The sequence below is a fragment of the Ranitomeya variabilis genome, chromosome 7 (assembly GCF_051348905.1).
Source record: "Ranitomeya variabilis isolate aRanVar5 chromosome 7, aRanVar5.hap1, whole genome shotgun sequence".
NCBI classification, from domain to species: domain Eukaryota; kingdom Metazoa; phylum Chordata; class Amphibia; order Anura; family Dendrobatidae; genus Ranitomeya; species Ranitomeya variabilis.
This window is the reverse complement of record NC_135238.1, coordinates 215,981,261-216,004,511: the sequence shown is the minus strand read 5'-3', so window position 1 is coordinate 216,004,511 and position 23,251 is coordinate 215,981,261. Positions and strand designations below refer to the sequence as shown.

General features: G+C 43.5%; 1 protein-coding gene across 6 annotated transcripts in view; it reads right to left on the bottom strand.

Annotated features, from left to right (window-relative positions):
- CCDC148 (coiled-coil domain containing 148) overlaps positions 1–23,251 on the bottom strand; it is a 198,209-nt gene that overhangs the window by 32,136 nt on the left and 142,822 nt on the right. For all 6 annotated transcript variants that reach the window (XR_013217805.1, XM_077272911.1, XM_077272915.1 and 3 more), the window contains 2 exons: positions 17,928–18,066; positions 12,322–12,528 (listed from right to left, as the gene is read on the bottom strand). Coding sequence is in view for 5 of the 6 variants with exons in the window: in XM_077272911.1 (XP_077129026.1) it covers positions 12,322–12,528; positions 17,928–18,066 (346 nt within the window). In the remaining variant the exon portion in view is untranslated. The remainder of the gene's footprint in view (positions 1–12,321; positions 12,529–17,927; positions 18,067–23,251) is intronic.

The following is a 23,251-nucleotide window of genomic DNA, read 5'->3' as shown; positions in this document are numbered from 1 at the left end:
GGCTCCATACTGTATAATGAACACATGACGCTCCATACTGTATAATGACCGCATGCATACTGTATAATGGCCGCACATGATGCTCCATACTGTATAATGACCGCACATGATGCTCCATACTGTATAATGGCCGCACATGATGCTCCATACTGTATAATGACCGCACATGATGCTCCATACTGTATAATGACCGCATGCATACTGTATAATGGCCGCACATGATGCTCCATACTGTATAATGAACGCACATGATGCTCCATACTGTATAATGACCGCACATGATGCTCCATATTGTATAATGACCGCACATGATGCTCCATACTGTATACTGGCTGCACATGATGCTCCATACTGTATAATGACCGCACATGATGCTCCATATTGTTGTAATGACCGCACATGATGCTCCATACTGTATACTGGCTGCACATGATGCTCCATACTGTATAATGAACACACATGATGCTCCATACTGTATAATGGCCACACATGATGCTCCATATTGTATAATGACCGCACATGATGCTCCATACTGTATAATGACCGCACATGATGCTCCATACTGTATAATGACCGCACATGATGCTCCATACTGTATAATGACCGCACATGATGCTCCATATTGTATAATGACCGCACATGATGCTCCATACTGTATAATGACTGCACATGATGCTCCATAGTGTATAATGACCACACATGATGCTCCATACTGTATACTGGCTGCACATGATGCTCCATATTGTATAATGACCGCACATGATGCTCCATACTGTATAATGACTGCACATGATGCTCCATACTGTATAATGACCCCACATGATGCTCCATACTGTATTATGGCCACAGTTCTCCATACTGTATAATGACATACAGGCACGCAGCTCACACACATGCAGCATCACACACACAGTATCACACATACACACGCAGCATCACAAACGCAGCTCACAAACACATGCAGCTTTGACACAAATGCATCACACATGCAGCCATCACACACACACACAGCCATCACACACACACGCAGTCATCACACACACACACGCAGCCATCACACACACACACACAGCCATCACACACACACGCAGTCATCACACACACACGCAGTCATCACACACACGCAGCCATCACACACACATGCAGCCATCACACACACACACGCAGCCATCACACACACATGCAGCCATCACACACACACACACGCAGCCATCACACACACACACACACGCAGCCATCACACACACACGCAGCCATCACACACACACACACGCAGCCATCACACACACACACACGCAGCCATCACACACATGCAGCCATCACACACACACGCAGCCATCACACACACACGCAGCCATCACACACACACACACGCAGCCATCACACACATGCAGCCATCACACACACACGCAGCCATCACACACACACGCAGCCATCACACACACACACACACGCAGCCATCACACACACACACACACGCAGCCATCACACACATGCAGCCATCACACACACCCAGCCATCACACACACACACACCCAGCCATCACACACACACACACACCCAGCCATCACACACACACACCCAGCCATCACACACACACACTCAGCCATCACACACACACACCCAGCCATCACACACACACACCCAGCCATCACACACACACACCCAGCCATCACACACACCCAGCCATCACACACACCAGATACCTCATACACACATGACACACACACAAATGCAGCATCACACATCTCACACACACACACACATCACACACACACACAATCTCCTCTGTGGTGCAGGGGCGGCTGATCTGTCCATGTGCAGCTCTTCAGTTTCTCCGGCTGCTCACAGCTCTGCACTGTCCCGGCACCTCCCCCGTCTCTCCTTCTCTGCCGGGATAGCAGCTAAGAGCAGGAGACGCCGGAGCTCCGTGCACACACCTCAGGTAGTGAGTCGCTGACCTCTCATCTTGATCGCTGCTGGCTCTCTTCCTCAGCGTGGCAGCGCCGCACACACAGGGGGCGGGGGAGGGATCGGTCGGGAGGAGACCCAGCATGTATAAGAAAAAAAAAACAGCCACAAACCTAATCGGGCTCTCTCTACGTCCCGGAAGTGGGCGGGGCTTCACCGGCGGCCGCAAATTCGGGATTTTAAATGCCCGAAGCGGGACAGCGGGACCCCGGTGCCAAAGCGGGACTGTCACGCTGAAATCGGGACGGTTGGGAGGTATGTTAGTTGAACGGCTTCCAGGGCTGCACCTGGCACTTAACCCCTCTTGGCCCGGGAAGGGTGAAGTCCAGGGTTGCACCTAGTGCTGGACACACGCCGTTAATCCGTCTCTCATGTACAGTTAAATCATGCGCAGCGATGGAGGTCTGCGCAGCTTGAGTATGGGCATTTGCTGCAGCAGAGGTAGCGGCTGCTGCAAGATCAGTCACTGGAACGGAGTCAGCAGCTGTGGCACTAGCAGTCGCTGGAGTGGTGTCGGTCGTCAGGGCAGGGTCGTCCTTCATACCTGCTTCAGATGCGGTCCCTCCGGTGCCGGTCTGCTCCGCCTCCGCTGGGGTCTGGAACGCTGGTTGCGGGGCCTTGTGCTGCGGCGTTGTCATCTCTGCTTGCAGCATCTCGCTTTCCGGCAGGGCCCTGCTTTCTGGCTTCGGAGCGCTGGAACTTCTTCCTTGCTCCGGACCAGACGAGGCTGCCGACAGACGTCTGGCGAGGCTCCCGATGATGGTCTTCTTCCACCCGGCCTCAGTGCTCAGCTGCATCCGCCGGGGTTGGTGGATCAGCTCGTCCGCTCCGGTCTGCAGGAGGTCAGCGTCAACTGTGGAGGTCTGGCTGCGGTGCCTCTCCGGGTAGCTGGGGGAGTCCTCGGCTCCGACCCCACACTCCGGCTCCGGGCGGCTGGCCATGGCGTCCTCCATGTTGCTCGCTTCTTCTTCCTGGTCCTTTTCCCGCTCTCTCCTTCGTGGGCGGTTCTGTTTTCTCTGTCTCTGCCCACCATTGAGGATCAGGAGGCGGATCTCGGCTGCTGACGGACACGTCCTCAAGGGGCCGAGATATTTAGACTGGGCGGCCATTGTCTTTCGCGCTCTTCAGCTTGTTCACGCCCACTTCCACGCCCTTCTTCTTCTCCTGCGCTCTCCTTAGCGCTGTAATGGCGGCGGTTTTGGCGGGAACTTCTAGCGGCAAGCGGCAATACACGGCCCTTCTAATAAAGTACAGTCCAAGCACTATAAATCACAGTTCCAAGGCACACATGACCTGATTCTTCAGGCTTAAGTAGATCCTGTTCGTGACGCCAAGTTGGAGCGCCCCCACACCGCCGCAGGGCCGAGGGGTACCCGGAGCCGGGCCTCTGAGTCTCAGTCCTGGAGTGGTCACGGTGGCTAGACCCGGTCCATGGCCCTGTCTGTCAGTGGGGGACGTCCGGTGCAATAAAGTGGTGGTGTAGCGGTGCAGTTGTGGGGTGCAGGTCGCGGTAAATAACGAAAACACCAGGTTGCAGTCTCTTTACCTCTTTACTGAAGATCTCTGGGTCCTCAGTCCGGAATACGGTTCACCAGGCTGCGCAAGTTCGGCCGGTCCAATGGCACCTCCAGAGTTCTCTTCACAGGTGGAAATCTGCGCCTTCCCCCTAGCGCTAGGTGTTGTGGTCCTTCCCTGCTGTGCTTACGGAAAGTACCCCACAACTGTTGTGTCTGTTTCTTAAGTTCCCTCACAACTCGATTAGATGATGTTCTGCTAATCCTCCGTCCCTCCCTGATGTTCTGGTTGGGATGGCACCCGTTTGACGGGTAGGCTCGGAGCTCTTCCGGGACCCTAGAGTCGCCCCTCTCCACAAGTTGCCCCCCAAGACTGCATAGGTGATTTAAGTTAGACAGCCCGCCTTAGACTGACTGTCCTGCCACTGTTTAGAGTATTGCTTGAAGCTGGATATTATGATACTCTCTCGGCGTTCCGGCCACCGGTTGTGCGCCTCAGTAGGATGTTGCTTTGGTCTTACAGCACGACTCCTACTGGTATTCTCCTATTGCTATGATCTCGTTTCTCACTCAGCACAATCTATCTCGCTTCTGATCCTTTCTTGGGCACCGCCGCTATCCTGAGCAGGCATGGTCCCGTTACGTTCGTTCAAGTTGCCAAGCCTCTGTCAGGATCCCACCCCTGACAGAGACCCTACTGTATCTTCCCCCACAACACCCTCTGCCACAAGGTGTTGCCTGGTTCCAACCCAGTCAGCTTCTGACTAACTTCCTGCCTGACCCCCAGTTTACCCACTATGGTGGGGGGAGTGGCCTAATGAATAGAACCCTTAGCTCCCCCCGGGGGCCCGGCTGTGAAATGTATTGGTGTCTGTGATACCTGATCAGATGAACTCCTTCAGTGCCATCAGACGTACCATAGCTCCCCATAGTGGCGGAGCCACAGTACTGCAACGACCAGGACTCTGGGGCGCTGCAGAACAGTTTCAGGAAAATGTTTCTCAATATAAAATTGCAAAGGATTAGAACATATCACCATCTAAAGTACATAATATCAAAAGATTCAGAGATTCTAGAAAAAAATCCTTGTACCCAAAGGTCAAAGACGACGGTCAATATTGGATGCTCGTGATCTACAGGCCCTCGGGCGACACTGCATCATGATTCGGTCGTGCAAATCTCAGCATCGGCTCAGAAACACTTCAGAAATTATTGTCTTAACACAGTTCACTGTGCAATCCACAAATGCATGGCAACGCTCTACCATGCAAAGAAGACAAATATCAATACAATCCAGAAATGCTGCTCTCTTCTCATTTAAAATGGACTAAGGCAAATTGGAAAACTGTTCTCTGGTCAAAAGAATTAAATTGCGGAAATCTTTATGGAAACTACTGATGCGCTGTCCTACAGACTCAAGAGAACAGGGACCATCCAGCTTGTTATCAGCGCACAGATCCAGCATCTCTGATGGTATGGGGCAGAATTTGTGCCTAAGTCAAGGGCAGCTTACACACCCCAGAATGTGTATCGGGGGCCTTTTAGGCCCCGGTGCTTACTTTTTTGCTAGTATCTGCAAAATTACTTTAGTTAGAATTTTGAAACTCCAGGTATTCCTCCAGTATGTCGTTGTTGGTAATATCCAGTTGTTCATATAATTTTTTTTAAAGCAGCCAAGTATGGAATAAAGATCTTCTGGATGTGTGATTCTGCAAATTATTATGGCATAAATGGCGTAATCTACTGTGGCAAAGATGTTGATACACCAGTACAGAAAGACCTAGGGTCCGAGATTGTGAAAACTCTTGCTGTACCAATATACAATTCAGGTAGAAACATTACCATGGACAATTATTTTACCAATGTTGCACTGGGCAATTTTCTGCTTGAAAAAGCTGTTACACTTGTTGGTACTATGAAGCCAAACCGACGAGAAATTCCTCAAGCAATGAAACACAATCCACAGCGAGCACTTTATGAGAGCGACACTGGTATCTCACAAAGCGAAGAAGGAGAAATCCGTTCTATTACTCAGTACCATGCATTATGATTGCAGTATTAACAGCAATGACAGGAAATTGAAACCAGAAATCATCCTGTATTACAATAAAACTAAAGGAGGTGTAGACAAAATGGATGAAATGGTGGGAGGATATTCATGCAAGAGGCAAACAAGACGTTGGCCTGTAGTCATTTTTTCAAATATGCTTGATGTAGCAGCCCTGAATTCATTCATTATTTATACAGAAACTCCTCCAGAATTCTTTGCAAGGAGGAAGGACAGGAGACACCTATTCTTGAAGGACCTTTGCCATGAACTTGTAATGCCTCACATGATGGAGCGAAGCAACATGAAATGCTTGCCAAAGCAAACTAAAGAAGCAATTAAACAGTGTGGCATACAGTTTCAGGATATTCCAGGGCCAGGAGAAAGAAAACGAAAGCGTTGTTTCATTTGTCCAAGAAACTTACAGAGGAAAACTGAGCGATATTGTACCACTTGTGGGGAAAATGTCTGTAAAGAACATTCTTCAGAAAAGATAACATGTGAAAATTGTTTGGAAGACTAATAAAATTGAAAAGAAAAAGTTAGAAAAGAAATGTAGCTGCAGCTAGTTTACTCTAGATTTATATACCTTTGTGTGTTTTTCATATCTTTGTTTGAAATTTGGAAAAAAAAGTTTTTGGGTGCTTTCTACAAAAAATTATAATGTTGTGCTTTATTCATATCTTATTTTGCAATTTTGAAATAAAGTTATTTATGTGAGTTTCTCCATATGATTTGCACGGGGGCCTAAAAGGCCCCCATTACGTAAGAGTGTAGATTTGTGACGTCACGCATTCTAGGGTTATGCTGAGCATTATATGGAGGTGTTATAACAACATCCGCTCCATCCAGACAATGTCTATTACAGGAAAGGCCTTGTATATTTCAGAAAGACCACGCTAAGCCACACGCTGCACCCATCATAACAGCATGGCTTCGCAGGAGAAGAGTTTGGGTGATGAACAAAACATTTGGCGCATTATGAAATTAAAAATCCAGTAAAGACCCCGGATTGTGGAACAGTGAGAATCCTACATCAGGCAATAATGGATCAACATTCCTCTTCCAAAACTCCAGCAATTGTCTTCTCATTTCCCAGATGTTTAAAGACTGTAGTATGAAGAAGAGGAGACGCTACAAAATGGTAGACACGGCCAGGGCCCAACTTTTTTGAGAAGAATTGCTGCCATCAATCTCTAAATGAGTAATTTGTTTGCAAATAAAATGTATAAAAATGTCCAATGTTCAAATTCTGATCTGTGTTCTGCTGGGAATAAAATACAGCTACAGTGGGGCAAAAAAGTATTTAGTCAGTCAGCAATAGTGCAAGTTCCACCACTTAAAAAGATGAGAGGCGTCTGTAATTTACATCATAGGTAGACCTCAACTATGGGAGACAAACTGAGACAAAAAAAATCCAGAAAATCACATTGTCTGTTTTTTTATCATTTTATTTGCATATTATGGTGGAAAATAAGTATTTGGTCAGAAACAAAATTTAATCTCAATACTTTGTAATATATCCTTTGTTGGCAATGACAGAGGTCAAACGTTTTCTGTAAGTCTTCACAAGGTTGCCACACACTGTTGTTGGTATGTTGGCCCATTCCTCCATGCAGATCTCCTCTAGAGCAGTGATGTTTTTGGCTTTTCGCTTGGCAACATGGACTTTCAACTCCCTCCAAATGTTTTCTATAGGGTTGAGATCTGGAGACTGGCTAGGCCACTCCAGGACCTTGAAATGCTTCTTACGAAGCCACTCCTTCGTTTCCCTGGCGGTGTGCTTTGGATCATTGTCATGTTGAAAGACCCAGCCACGTTTCATCTTCAATGCCCTTGCTGATGGAAGGAGGTTTGCACTCAAAATCTCACGATACATGGCCCCATTCATTCTTTCATGTACCCGGATCAGTCGTCCTGGCCCCTTTGCAGAATAACAGCCCCAAAGCATGATGTTTCCACCACCATGCTTTACAGTAGGTATGGTGTTTGATGGATGCAACTCAGTATTCTTTTTCCTCCAAACACGACAAGTTGTGTTTCTACCAAACAGTTCCAGTTTGGCTTCATCAGACCATAGGACATTCTCCCAAAACTCCTCTGGATCATCCAAATGCTCTCTAGCAAACTTCAGACGGGCCCGGACATGTACTGGCTTAAGCAGTGGGACACGTCTGGCACTGCAGGATCTGAGTCCATGGTGGCGTAGTGTGTTACTTATGGTAGGCCTTGTTACATTGGTCCCAGCTCTCTGCAGTTCATTCACTAGGTCCCCCCGTGTGGTTCTGGGATTTTTGCTCACCATTCTTGTGATCATTCTGACCCCACGGGGTGGGATTTTGCGTGGAGCCCCAGATCGAGGGAGATTATCAGTGGTCTTGTATGTCTTCCATTTTCTAATTATTGCTCCCACTGTTGATTTCTTCACTCCAAGCTGGTTGGCTATTGCAGATTCAGTCTTCCCAGCCTGGTGCAGGGCTACAATTTTGTTTCTGGTGTCCTTTGACAGCTCTTTGGTCTTCACCATAGTGGAGTTTGGAGTCAGACTGTTTGAGGGTGTGCACAGGTGTCTTTTTATACTGATAACAAGTTTAAACAGGTGCCATTACTACAGGTAATGAGTGGAGGAAAGAGGAGACTCTTAAAGAAGAAGTTACAGGTCTGTGAGAGCCAGAAATCTTGATTGTTTGTTTCTGACCAAATACTTATTTTCCACCATAATATGCAAATAAAATGTTAAAAAAACAGACAATGTGATTTTCTGGATTTTTTTTTCTCAGTTTGTCTCCCATAGTTGAGGTCTACCTATGATGTAAATTACAGATGCCTCTCATCTTTTTAAGTGGTGGAACTTGCACTATTGCTGACTGACTAAATACTTTTTTGCCCCACTGTATATTCATTGCATTCTGATTTTCTTTACTTTTTAAAATGAAGCCGAAAATCAGAGCAAAATCAAGGTTCCTTCCTTTATAGTCACATTTTAAGGATCAGATATTAACGATCTTCATTATAGTAAAATCCTAAAGTGAATAAAGCAAGTAAAAGTTTATAGAGATGATACATTATTGGTCATGGAGCTGCTGGAACACTTTACACTAAAAGATCTGAGACCTTCAGGTCTGTTCTTTATTTGACAAAAACCTTTAATAATCTGACACCTAGAAGCGAATATATAGGCCCGGGGCTGACAACTTCATTCTCACCTCACAAGAACTGTCGTGTCAAAAGTAGCCGATCACTCCAAAGTTTCTTGCCCGTATCTTCCTCGTAAGTCACATTTATTATTAGAGTATCATTTTCTACATCAATAGTGCAGGAGTCAGAGCAAATATATTACCGGTAAGTAATTACTTTACAATTTTATTGTTAGCTGTATGGAAATAAAGTGTTCTTTTTCTGAACTTCTGGTGAGATCCAACAAATGGATTCGGGAGATAGAGATGACTAAAAAGCGGCTTTTATTTTTTAGGTTATTGGCTATATGTATTCCGAAGTTATCCAACTTCTTCCTCAGGATACAACTACAAACCTATTATTATAAGTCCACTCAACAAAATACACTGCTGCTGATATAATCTTATATAATTACCTAATAATAATAGTTGTTCACATTCTCTATAGTTTGCGGTTAGGCTAAAAAAAAAAGTGTTGCTGCTCAAAAACCGGAATTACACAGACAGATAATTAATTTAAATAGAAACAGTGTAATGCATAGTTTCCTCTGTGGAGGCACTGTAGGATAATTGGACACTTGTTGCCGGTTCCTCCACATAGATTACCACTGATCGTTGGTGATCACAGCAGCAGGACACATGGTGATCACAGAAGCAGGACTCATGGTGATCAGCCTATAGTCGAAAGACCTCTTCTATCAAAATGGAATTGTACAATATGGATATCCTACTTTAGGAATAATAACAATTACCTATATAAGGCTAAGTTCACACATTGCAGAATTGCCGCGGAAATTTCCGCAGCAAGTCTGCGCCTCCTGTCGCGGGTATATCGCATGCAGAATTAGCATGCATATACCCGCAGAAAACTAGCGTTTTGCAAGCATAATTAGCTTGCAGAATGCTAGAGTTTTCCAAGCGATCTGTAGCATCTCTTGGAAAACTGATTGACAGGTTGGTCACACTTGTCAAACATAGCGTTTGACAAGTGTGACCATCTTTTTACTATAGATGCTGCCTATGCAGCATCAATAGTAAAAGATAGAATGTTTAAAAATAATAAAAAAAAATGGTTATACTCACCTGCAGACCTCAGCGGCATCCGTTCCTATAGCTGGTGTGCGGTGAAGGGCCTGCGATGACGTTGCGGCTTGTGATTGGTCGCGTGAGCGGTCTCGCGACCAATCACAAGACCGTGACGTCATCGCAGGTCCTTCACCGCACAGCAGCTATAGGAACCGAAGCGGCAGCATGCAGCGGAGAGGCCAGAAGACTGCGGGGGGACATCAAAGGTGAGTATATCACTATTTTTTATTTTAATTCTTGTATTTTTTACCAATTATATGGTGCCCAGTCCGTGGAGGAGAGTCTCCTCTCCTCCACCGTGGGTACCAACCGCACATGATCTGCTTGCTTCCCGCATGGTGGGCATAGCCCCGTGCGGGAAGTAAGCAGATCAATGCACTCCTATGGGTGCAGAATCGCCGCGATTCCGCAATTTTAATGAACATGCTGCGTTTTTTTCTGGAATGCGATTCCGCTCAGGAAAAAAATGCAGCATGTGCACAAAAAATGCGGAATGCATTCTATTACATAGGATGCTTAATGGTAGCGTTTTTTTCGCGGTTTTATAGCGTTTTTATAGCGAAAAAACACGAAAAAAACGCAAAAAATATGCTACGTGTGCACACAGCCTAATAGTGGTCACAGGCGCTCTACTTCCCTGCACAAAAACCTCTGCGCAGGTCAATTCATATTCCCTTCAGTTCTTGACTAGCATGGAGAGGTAACCAAAAATTAGGAGGCTAAATGGCATTTAGGGAACAGTTAGGCCATGTTCACACTTTGCGGCGTCCCTCTGCGGGTTCTCCCGCAGCGGAATTGATAAATCTGCAGGGCAAAACCGCTGTGGTTATCCCTGCAGATTTATCGCGGTTTGTTCCGCGGTTTCCGCTGCGGGATTACTCCTATACTATTGATGCTGCATATGCAGCAATATGCAGCATCAATAGTAATGTTAAAAATAATAAAAATTGGTTATACTCACCCTGCGATGTCCGGATCTCCTCGGCGCTGCACGCGGCGCTCCGATTCCAAAGATGCTGTGCCGAGAAGGACCTTCGTGACGTCACGGTCATGTGACCCGGGCGTCATCACAGTCATGTGACCGCGACGTCACCGCAGGTCCTGTTCGCACAGCAACTCTGACCGGCCGGCCGCGTGCAGCGCTGAGAGGTGAGCATAACATGATTTTTTATTTTTATTCTTTTTTTTACCCCAAATATGGTTCCCAGGGCCTGGAGGAGAGTCTCCTCTCCTCCACCCCGGGTACCAACCGCACATTAACCGCTTACTTCCCGCAACGTGGGCACAGCCCCATGCGGGAAGTAAGCGGTTCAATGCATTTCTATGAGTGAAGAATCGCAGCGATTCTGCACAAAGAAGTGACATGCTGCGGGTTGTAAACCGCTGCGTTTCTGCACGGTTTTTCCCGCAGCATGTGCACTGCGGTTTGCGGTTTCCATAGGGTTTACATGTAAATGGAAACGCTATGGAAACTGCTGCGGACCCGCAGCATCAAAATCGCCGCGGTAAAAACCGCAAAGTGTGAACATGGCCTTAGTCTTAGGAACAAGACAATACCTCCCCCGATGGCTGGAAATGTAGCAGGTGTCAGATGTATACTACAGCTGCCATTTTTCTGCATCGGCCACAATCAGTGTAAGCACCAATCAAGGCAGTTTAACCCCCTAGATGCTGCTCTCCATAGCGACAACGGCATCTAGATGGTTAAAAGAGAGAGGGGGCTGCCTCCTAAGTACATTGTCACCCACAATGGGAAAGTTCTGATGGTTGCCATGACAACCAGAAGCCAACTTGGTGGAGAATTTTTTTTTTTTTTTCCATTTTGGAGAATTTTTTTTTTTTTTTCAATTCCTTTCATGTCTCTTTGCGTTAATTCCTGTGAAGCGCCTGAAAAGTTAATAAACGTCTTGACAGCAGTCTCTAATACTTTGAGGGGTGCCGATTTTTAAAATGGTATGACTTTTGCTTTGGTTTTTTTTCCAATATACATGGGCAACTCAGTCACTTTAAAACTGAATAGGTTCCTAAAAAATAAATTTTGTAAATTTCCTAAAAGCAATGAAAAAAAATTGATGATGAAAGTTTAACCCTTCTAACAATTTCCTAAGAAATTAAAAGGATGTTTGAAACATTATGCTGACATAAAGTAGTTATATAGCGAATGTTGTTTATTAACTTTTTTTTGTCTGGTGCAAGTATCTGTTTAAAGGTATAAACGTTCAAATTTGAATATTGCTAATATTTTTTCCGAAAATTTTTGATCTTTTGATAAAACAAAGGAAAACAAAAAACAAAATGTTACCGGTTGCACTAATATAAAGTACAATGTGTCACGGAAAATAAAAAATGAAAACAGTCTCAGAATCATTGGATAAACTGAAAAATGTCAGATTAGAAAAAGTGGGCTTGGTCACGGAGAGGTTAGGAAAATTTGTGAAATGTAGTGAATAGTTCCAGTTTTATTTTACAGGGGTAAAGATTTTTATAGATGAGAGATTAGATGGTCTTGTGTGTCCCAATCACTTACCTTTTCCTTTAGTTCGGTGCAGATCTCTTGCTGTCGCTTTCGGTCACTTGCGAGAAAGAGCTCTATCTCGTACATAGAACCTGCCTCGGCCATGGTCATTGCCGCCTTGATGAGAAAATCTTTTTTATAGCGAGTCCAGCTCTCTATCAATGCTCTTCTTTGATCTTTATTGAAGCAATTCAAGTCCCACATCTTTTCATGGCTGACCTACGCGAGGAGCATAATGTAAGTGACAGGCCAGCTCCCTGCTACGCCACGCTCAAACACATGCAACAATAAGAACCTGGGGTTCATGGTCATCACAACGGACATTTCCAAACTGAAAACAATTCAAGAGTCACGCACACTCTCCGGATTCCTTCAAGCTTGAAACACAGACCGTCAGGAGGAATGTAGGAACTGTTATAATTCAGCGCTGTCGAAAAAGTTTGCCCTGGGCCATACTTGGTTCCTAGTCTGTTTCAAAGGTCCATGGACACAAAGTGACGTTATTTTACAGTTCAAATGTAAGAAAGAAATTGGAAATGTACGCAGCCTGCAAAATGAAGGAGATGTTAGGGTAAAGGGTATTTAAAAAATAGTGTTTTTTAATGGACCCTTTACCCTAACATCTCCCTCAGGAAAAAAAAACAACCTACAAAACAGTGCTCTGTTATCCACCTACACGTTGGTTTTTCCAAGTTTTCGATTTTTCACACCATGACAGTGTCTCAGTACTGTAAAGTATTTGACCCTCCATCTTCCTTCTTTTGTACTTTGTATAAAAAATAAATGCAAATGTCAATCACACTCTCCCCCTTTATCTCTTCAGTACATTGGTCATGTTTTTATGAATTTCCAGTTTTTATTCATATCTCTGCACACTAACATATATTTTATGGCTCACACATTTGGAATGACTTTTTACTTTTAGATTCCGTGCTTTAATTAATTTATCACATCACTGATTCATCACACACTTTGCACTTCTCACCGTTTTATATATTTATAGTTGTCGTGCATTATGCGGTTTATTACTGTCTATACACATTAATCATGGCTTCAGTTATATATTGTTTATCAACTAAAATCATGTCTGCTGTTTACACTCCATATCATGTGCCTTGTCATCATTTAGTCACACTATATCTTGGTCTTTTTACACTGTACACACATTTTTATATTTTTACTGTAAGCTCATTCTTTTATGCTTTATTATATTTCCTTTTTATGCATTTCATATATTTTTCTCACTTTCTTATATTTCTCATTTTCAATATTTAGGTCTTTAATTCTTTATTATGAGTATATTTATTAATGAGACTGTTCTCGCTTCCTTTATTTTAAACACTACATTTCTTTATCTCTTGTCTCAGATACACGGACATCTTGGTAGTTTCCATTGGGTCTTTCTCTGTGCCTATCTTCATTTATAGCCGGGTCTTGTACCTTTCTAGCAAATAGCAATTTTCCACTATGGCCGCCACTATGTTGTGCACTTCCGGCCCGAGCACTTCTAGCGTAGCGTGATGGCGGTGCCACAACATCACTTGGAACAGTGTAATAGGATGGTTAATTGAGATGTGAAATAATGGAAAATCCAGCGTGTCCGTCTTCAGTAAAAAAAATCAATTGAGATGACTCACCCACACCATATGGATAAAATGGACGGTAGCAACCATGTAAGTAGAGCATGGCGCTTGCTAAGACATATTATTCAGGAATTAAAGGTTACACTTTGCTCTCTCTCGGTCCTATTTAAACCTGCCTGTTCCTTTACCCAGTTATTTCCTGAATTCCTGAAGAAGCATGGGCGAAACGTGTTTAGGATATACAACATGGTCTTTGATTATGAACAACTTGGATCTGTATCTACTGCTAATATCTTTGGATTAGAGATTTTGTCTGGTACTGAAAAAGATAAATTAATGTGAAGGTATTGCCCAAACAGACATCTGAGAGATGGATGGGTTTGAGGAAATATTCATATCCTCTGGCTATGAATCAGTTGAAAACGTAGTGATGGTTACGAATGATTACCTCCATTGGTATATAGCAGGCATTGTCAAGGGGCACAAGGAATCCGGCAGCAAACAATCATGATCTCTCACTGCAGTGACAAGAGGAATCAGGTGCAGGTGGAAAGTAACGTTGAGATGTCAGGAAAAGAGTAGGGGGTCTGTTTGGTGGTAGACCACATGGCAGAGCAAGTGGGTGAAAAGCTAGTGTATAAAATCATAGAATGTTAGAGTTGGAAGAGACCTCCATCTTGTCCAACCCCTGCTTAATGCAGGATTCACTAAACCATCTCAGACAGATGTTTGAAGACTTCCATTGAAGGAGAACTCACCACCTCTCATGGCAGTCTGTTCCACTCATTGATCACCCTGTAAAAACGTTTTTTTCAATATCTAATCTGTATCTTCTCCCTTTCAGTTTTATTCCATTGCTTCTCGTGTTTGCATGTGCAAATGAGAATATGGATGATCCCTCTACACCTGAACTGGGCAAAGTGCGGCCCACCAGCCACATCCAGCCCTCTGGCTCTTTCAGTCCGGCCCACAGACCGAGATACCTGAAGGATTCACACAGTGGCCTACGGGCCTCATACTGCCCTCTCCATCCATCCACCACGCCGCCCGCTGTCACTGCTTTCTGCAACCTCGGGATGCAGACAGCGGTAAATACATTGGTGGAGGAGGGGCCATTGGCAGGAGCAGAGCGCAGGGGTAACAGGTGTGAGGTAAGTATTTTTTTCATGTGTATGGGATGTTTGTATGTACATAGGAGGCTATGTGGGGCTCATGCTGTATATATGGAGGCTATGTGGGATCCATGCTGTATATGGGGAGGCTATACGGGATTCATGCTGTATATGGGGAGGCTATATGGGATTCATGCTGTATATAGGGAGGCTATGTGTGATTCATGCTGTATATAGGGAGGCTATGTGAGATTTATGCTGTATATAGGGAGGCTGTGTGTGATTCATGCTGTATATAGGGAGGCTATGAGGGATTCATGCTGTATATGGGGAGGCTATATGGGATTTATGCTGTATATAGAGAGGTTATGTGGGATTCATGCTGTACATAGGGAGGCTATGTGAGGCTCATACTGTATATAGGGGATGTTTGGGGCTCATGCTGTATATATGGAGGCTATATGGGATTCATGCTGTATATAGGGAGGCTATGTGAGGCTCATACTGTATATAGTGGATGTTTGGGGCTCATGCTGTATATGGGAGGCTATGTGAGGCTTACGCTGTATATATTAGTCTATGTGGGGCTCATACTGTATACAGGAGGCTATGTTGCGGATCTTACTTTATACAGAAGGCTACGTGGGGGCTCTTACTGTATAGAGAAGGCTACGGTATTTTTGCACCTGTGTTGCCGCCATTTTAACTATATGGGTCCACTGCATCCTTGCGTGCATTTGTTTGGAGGCCTGGGCAGGTAAACATCGCAGCCTTTTTTCTGCTGTTTTTTTAATTTTTGGAGCATTTCTAAGTCCTCTTTTTGTGCTTTTGCTACCATTGAAGTCATTGGCAGGTAATGAACAATGTTCAGTGGTTGCCCATTCAAAAAGTCCATGCACTTTGCCCAGCAATGTTAAAAAAATAAAAGTCTTGTGATTACAGCAGCATAAACACTGATTAAATCAACACACAGTAAAAGAGAAAAGGAGACGATCAAATGCAGTATGAGTGAACAACCTTACACAAGCGATGTACGACCCGAGACCACTGAGGCTATTGACTGGCTGCAGACATCATGCGGGGTAAATAAGCAATAATGTCTACAGCCACAGAGAACGGCTGGGACTACACCCAGAATATATTCAGCTATAGCATTATCTTACACAACCCCATTAAAAATGTAAATGCAAGAAAATATAATGTATCGTGAATTATTCATGAGCATTTCTGTAGATGTAATTTTTGCATAATAAGCATGGATATTAAAAGATTTCCTAATTATTTGAGATGTTGAAATAAAAAGTTGAAACATATTTAAAGGTCTACAGATTAAATACAAGCCACCTTGTTGGACATATTAGCAGCAGACTTACTACAGCCATTGCCACCTCCGCACAGTCATATCACTGCTGGGATTTCATGTCTTCGGATTTGGCAGTAGGTAGAGATAATTACAGCATTGTGTTACAGCCTGGAAAACGTTCAAGACTACTTATTTCAGCATGTTACACACAGACCTTATTGGATCAAGTAAAGGTGGGAATTTCTTATAATATCTAGGACTGAGTCAAGGTCTAGGCATGAAAGCCGTAGATGAAAGTAGACTTAGTAGTGCAAGTCAAGCATGGCACGTAATGCTATTTTTCCCCACAATGATGGAAAATGTTCTAGTTTTTCTTCTGATCTTTTTCATTCACACACACAGACTAGCTAAAATATAAGTCACCGGCATTAATTTAGGAATATGAAAAGGAGGAGATCATCTTTAGTACGTTTGTTTTGAGCAACAAAAACACTGTAACATCACAAGGTACCAGCACAGTCCAAAAATTAGGTCTTCGAAACTACGATTGAAGAGCGATGGACCTGTGTCTTGTTACAACCTACAAAACTAGATAAGACTATCCATAGAGATGAGCAATCCTGAACTTAAAAGTTCTGGGTTCGCGCAGGGCAGTTAGTGTCCAGTGCTCAATGTCGAACACAGACTTTTCCCGGATGTTCGTTGCAATGTTCGGAGTTGTGGAAGAGAGAGAGAATTTTATAGCTCAAAAGTCCGGGTACCCATTGGTTTTGATAGGGTTTGGGTTCTGGTTCAAGTTCGGGTACAACCAAATATTAAGTTGAGGATGCCAAAAATTTTGTCCGGACCATTTTTGGGGTTTTGTGTGGAGTGATTTCCAATATGCCTTTTTTTCCATGTTTTTGTTGTGTTGTTCCAATTCACACAAAGAAAATAAACATGGGTATAACAAATGTGTAATTTCAATAATTTTCTGGGAGAAATACTTAATTTTCTGGAACAATTTAAAGGGTGCTACCACTTTTGGCCATGACTATATATACCAGGATGGGGTATATATTTGCCAGAATGGGGCCCAGGATGGTGGATATATGGTATACACTGAATATCATGATGAGGCCCAGGATAAAAGATATCTGTACCAGGATGGAGCCTAGGAAAAGGGACATATATACCAGGATGGGGCCAGGTGGGGTAACATATATACCAGGATGGAGGACATATATGTATACCAGGATGGGGCCAGGATGAGGGACATATATACTAGGATGAGCCCAGGATGGGGGGACATATATACCAGGAAGGAGCCCAAGATGGGGGGCATTACTACATAACGGGGGAGGAGGTGCACCTTGTATGTCCTTATAAGATTTAGAACGCTATAAGGGCCCATACAACCCTTGTAAGTGCTTGTTATAACAAGTGGACAAAAAACCCTTTCTATATATTATTAATAAAAGTTATATTATAACAAGTAACCACTTTCTTCTATGAAACCAGTACATCAGTGTTATTTCAACAGAGAGTTTACAAAGTTCTTAAGTTTCTATTGAGTTTTAAAGGACAAACTCATGTGCGTATTCCTAATTTTATTCTAAGGCATGAAACAAATGGACTTACCAGCTCCTGCCTTGGTTTGTGTGGAAGATGCTTCAACAACATATCCAAGTATAGTGTTCTTCTGTTGGGTAAGTCACTCGGATATTGGGTAACAATTGCTTGAAAAATCCAATGATCTTCTTCACTCCATTTACAGTCCCTATAAAAGAAAAGCAAAAAAAAATTTGTACTTTATAGTCCAGGGCTGATGTCCCATTGGTGTAACTTGTGCAGCAGCACAATGGGTAAATGGGGGACCAGTACCATCTGCAAGGCAGCTTCTGCCAAAAACACATAAATTGGTGTATTGTGATGAACTAGTGGACAGCAATGGGCCCATATACCGCTCCTGCACAGGAGCCTTCTTCTGTCTCTGTCTGCCCCGGTTTATAGTGTACAGTTAAAAAGTTTAAAGGGGTTGTCTATTTTACAAAATCCTCGTCAATAAGGGTCCTTTAACAAAATGCTAATCTCAGGATATTCCAAAGCTGGCACTCCAACCAAACAGCTGTAACAAAATAAAATCTACACGGATCTTCTGCTACCAATTTTAGTATATCAGCACAGCTTCTATCCTGCACTTATTAAGTCTTCAAGTACTTTCCTCCTTCACTAAAGCCTGTTTTCTCTTCTTTCCCTAAGATACCTTCTCCCCTCTCCATTCTGTAGAAATCTGCGTACAACGCCTCTCTCTCTCCCTGCTGCTATCTCTATGGCCTCCTTCAGACGTCCGATGTTATCACGTATTATTATGATTATTTTGATATGACTTTGATCAGAGTTTGACCAGAGTGTGGTCAGTGTCATCTGTTTTTCCTGTACGTGGAGAAAAAAATAAATAAATAACAAAAACTTCTCTTGTTTCTCCTATTTGATAATTTGTGAATTCCGTACCTCACTTGGATGGCATCCCATGTGTGGTTTGATTTTTTCAAGGACCCATAGACTTGCATTGCCATTTTTGATCCAACTCTCGTATCAAAATCAGACATGTCTCCACGATTTTCCACAGGCCAATCGGTCCATGAAAAATCATGGACATGTAAATGATCTCCTAGACTATCACAGGTACGAGCATGATCCGTAAAACCAGTTAGTAATTGTACCCAAAAACAGATTTCTGAATGAAGCCTAAAACGGAGAGAAAACAGTGGGAAATCTTTGCACTGAGGAGGGGCAACTCCCCAAAACACGTCTCAAAACAGAGTTTCTAGCTTGGCTTCTTATACCAAGTCATGTGGCAAGCCTCGGTAAGGGGTCGATATTGACTGTTAGGATTGTTACATTCAAAGTTTGATGTTAGAAATTAAGTCCTCGTCCTTATGATGAGGCTTTTTGCATATTTAAATTCCCAGAGGAGCATTGTATGGCCTGTAAGTCTCCTTACCCCTTAAGAAACATTCCCCCTTTGATCCCCTGAAAACAGCTCAGCATGATTGAACTTGATATCTGCTGGTCCCAGAGTTGCATGTATTGAACATTTATGGCAAATCCACAGTATATCTGATGAATTGGTCTTGTAAGGGACTGACAAAATATGGGTAAGTGGAGTTTTGTGTTGGATTACGGGAATCGAAATAATGTAGGCGACAGGCCCACTTCAATAGGGAAACAAAACTGATAGAAATATAAAGGGTGCAGAATATAAACAGTTTGAAGATACGCCGGAGAAACATATTGCAATTAAGTTCTCAACAGCACAACAGCATCTGCCGACAGTCGTGCAATGTCAACTCCTTACTAGGATGTTACGGCAATTCTCTAGATCTTCCTCCTACACATATGTCCCCTGCGCGGTCTCTATCCAAATAGATAAATCACACTTGATTTCGTTGTGTAGCATACATCGGTTGTATCCTCTTTTCTCACGCCAACACTGCTTCGTATACTCTTTCCTAGTATAATATAACCCTTTATGCCTTGCTGAGCAGACAAATAAAACTTGGCTTCGGAGCTGAAATCCTATTTGAAGAATCGAAGGCTAGTGCCAATACATATAGCTAAGAATCAGCCCTTAACGACAGGCAGAACAATGGAGGAACCTCGACAAAAGATCCAGCTGGGCTCGCGCCATCACCGGTAATGATACTAATAGCTTGTAAAACAGGGTCTCTCTTCATGCCATTTAGTGAACGTAAAAAATGATACTTTTTGGCAATACCAATGTTGTATAGGTTTTTTTTATGTTTAAAAAAACAACAACTCCTAAATCTTGTATAAAAAAAAAAAAAAAGGATTGTGTGGTAATTTTATGAGATTTGTAACCTTATTATTTTTCTGCCAGTCAAGCTGTGTGATGGCTCGTCTTTAGCGTGGTGAGCTGCTGTTCTCACTATTATTATTTTGGAGGACAGAAGACTTTATCGCTTTTTATTACATTTTTGGGGCTGAGGTGAGACAACAGAAAAACAGCACTTCTCTCATTTTATTTATTATTTTTTCTGTAATTTCTTAATTTTTACATTGGAAAATAGGAGTTATTCAGTGTTTGTTTTTTTCTCCATTTTTTAATATTTTGTAAAAAAAAAAAATTGTATTACCATTAACTTTTTTTTCTTTCTTTCAAGGGAATCGGTCAGCAGATTTTTGCTACTTAATGTGAGAGCAGCATAATATAGGTCCAGGGATCCAGATTCCAGGGATGGCTCAATTGCTCAGCATCTTGCTGTAGTTTCAATATAATCAGTGTTTTATCAGCAGGAGAATATCATTAGAGGACTATGTGTCAGTTGCACAAGAGTCCAGCTAACCTGTGCAACCACTCCCCCAGCACTGATTGGTAGCTTAGAAAAAAAAGCTGCCAATCAGGGGTGAGGGCGGAGTTACAGTGGGGCAAAAAAGTATTTAGTCAGTCAGCAATAGTGCAAGTTCCACCACTTAAAAAGATGAGAGGCGTCTGTAATTTACATCATAGGTAGACCTCAACTATGGGAGACAAACTGAGACAAAAAAATCCAGAAAATCACATTGTCTGTTTTTTTTATCATTTTATTGCATATTATGGTGGAAAATAAGTATTTGGTCAGAAACAAGCAATCAAGATTTCTGGCTCTCACAGACCTGTAACTTCTTCTTTAAGAGTCTCCTCTTTCCTCCACTCATTACCTGTAGTAATGGCACCTGTTTAAACTTGTTATCAGTATAAAAAGACACCTGTGCACACCCTCAAACAGTCTGACTCCAAACTCCACTATGGTGAAGACCAAAGAGCTGTCAAAGGACACCAGAAACAAAATTGTAGCCCTGCACCAGGCTGGGAAGACTGAATCTGCAATAGCCAACCAGCTTGGAGTGAAGAAATCAACAGTGGGAGCAATAATTAGAAAATGGAAGACATTCAAGACCACTGATAATCTCCCTCGATCTGGGGCTCCACGCAAAATCCCACCCCGTGGGGTCAGAATGATCACAAGAACGGTGAGCAAAAATCCCAGAACCACGCGGGGGGACCTAGTGAATGAACTGCAGAGAGCTGGGACCAATGTAACAAGGCCTACCATAAGTAACACACTACGCCACCATGGACTCAGATCCTGCAGTGCCAGACGTGTCCCACTGCTTAAGCCAGTACATGTCCGGGCCCGTCTGAAGTTTGCTAGAGAGCATTTGGATGATCCAGAGGAGTTTTGGGAGAATGTCCTATGGTCTGATGAAACCAAACTGGAACTGTTTGGTAGAAACACAACTTGTCGTGTTTGGAGGAAAAAGAATACTGAGTTGCATCCATCAAACACCATACCTACTGTAAAGCATGGTGGTGGAAACATCATGCTTTGGGGCTGTTTCTCTGCAAAGGGGCCAGGACGACTGATCCGGGTACATGAAAGAATGAATGGGGCTATGTATCGTGAGATTTTGAGTGCAAACCTCCTTCCATCAGCAAGGGCATTGAAGATGAAACGTGGCTGGGTGTTTCAACATGACAATGATCCAAAGCACACCGCCAGGGCAACGAAGGAGTGGCTTCGTAAGAAGCATTTCAAGGTCCTGGAGTGGCCTAGCCAGTCTCCAGCTCTCAACCCTATAGAAAACCTTTGGAGGGAGTTGAAAGCCCGTGTTGCCAAGCGAAAAGCCAAAAACATCACTGCTCTAGAGGAGATCTGCATGGAGGAATGGGCCAACATACCAACAACAGTGTGTGGCAACCTTGTGAAGACTTACAGAAAACGTTTGACCTCTGTCATTGCCAACAAAGGATATTTTACAAAGTATTGAGATGAAATTTTGTTTCTGACCAAATACTTATTTTCCACCATAATATGCAAATAAAATGATAAAAAAAACAGACAATGTGATTTTCTGGATTTTTTTGTCTCAGTTTGTCTCCCATAGTTGAGGTCTACCTATGATGTAAATTACAGACGCCTCTCATCTTTTTAAGTGGTGGAACTTGCACTATTGCTGAATGACTAAATACTTTTTTGCCCCACTGTATATACAGATCAGCATTCTGACCACTGCTACAGTTACAGAATAGAAAACAGGGATTTTATCAAAACTACACCAAGCAGCCCAGTAAGTGATACATCGCTGGAATCTGACTTTCTGCCCCTCCATCATGCTGTTCTCAGATTCCATAGCAAAATCCTGCTGACAAATTCCCTTTAAGATAAATTGGCAACACATAGCAAATTATGGTAATGACTTGCCAACATCAGGGAGCGATGTGTGTTTAGATCACAATTAGGCAAATTAGACTGTAAGCTCTGCAGCCTAGCCAAGACAATCTGATCTATCTGTTGCCCCTTTAAATTTGTCTCTATCCTGCACGTGTCTGCCTGATATATAGAGCTGGGAATCGCCATGCACTGTGTAAAAGGAGAGGATATTAAAAAGTCCATTGACTTGGGCTGTGTGATGTCATTAATCCGGTTATTAGCATCCGCTCCTTGTACAGATGGACTGTTCGGAGAAGATGTGGGAGGCTGAGCAGGCAAAGCGGCACAATACTTGCTGGTCAAAGTCATTAAACATCACGGTTTTACACTAAGGCAAAACTTCAAAGCCCATGTTGCTGAATTAAAGTTAACTAGCCTTCCCTAAGCGTTATGTGAAGTGATCGCCGGCTGATGGGAAAGAACCTGAACACAAAGCTGTTGTTTCACAATGTGGGCAGTGAAGTCGGCCGCACAACTCCTGAACCCCCGAAGTGACGTGAAATTGCAAAGGAGTTGGATTCCGCACTGAAGCCCATTGTCTTACGGAAGCAGGTTCCTACATCTGTGCCCGTCAGGAACATTCAGTCCTCCTTCACTTGTGCACAGCGGGACGCCCAGGTCCTTCTCCTCACAAAGACATCTAATTACTCTGCTGAGCCCAAGGCTTTGAACAAGGGGGGGATTTCT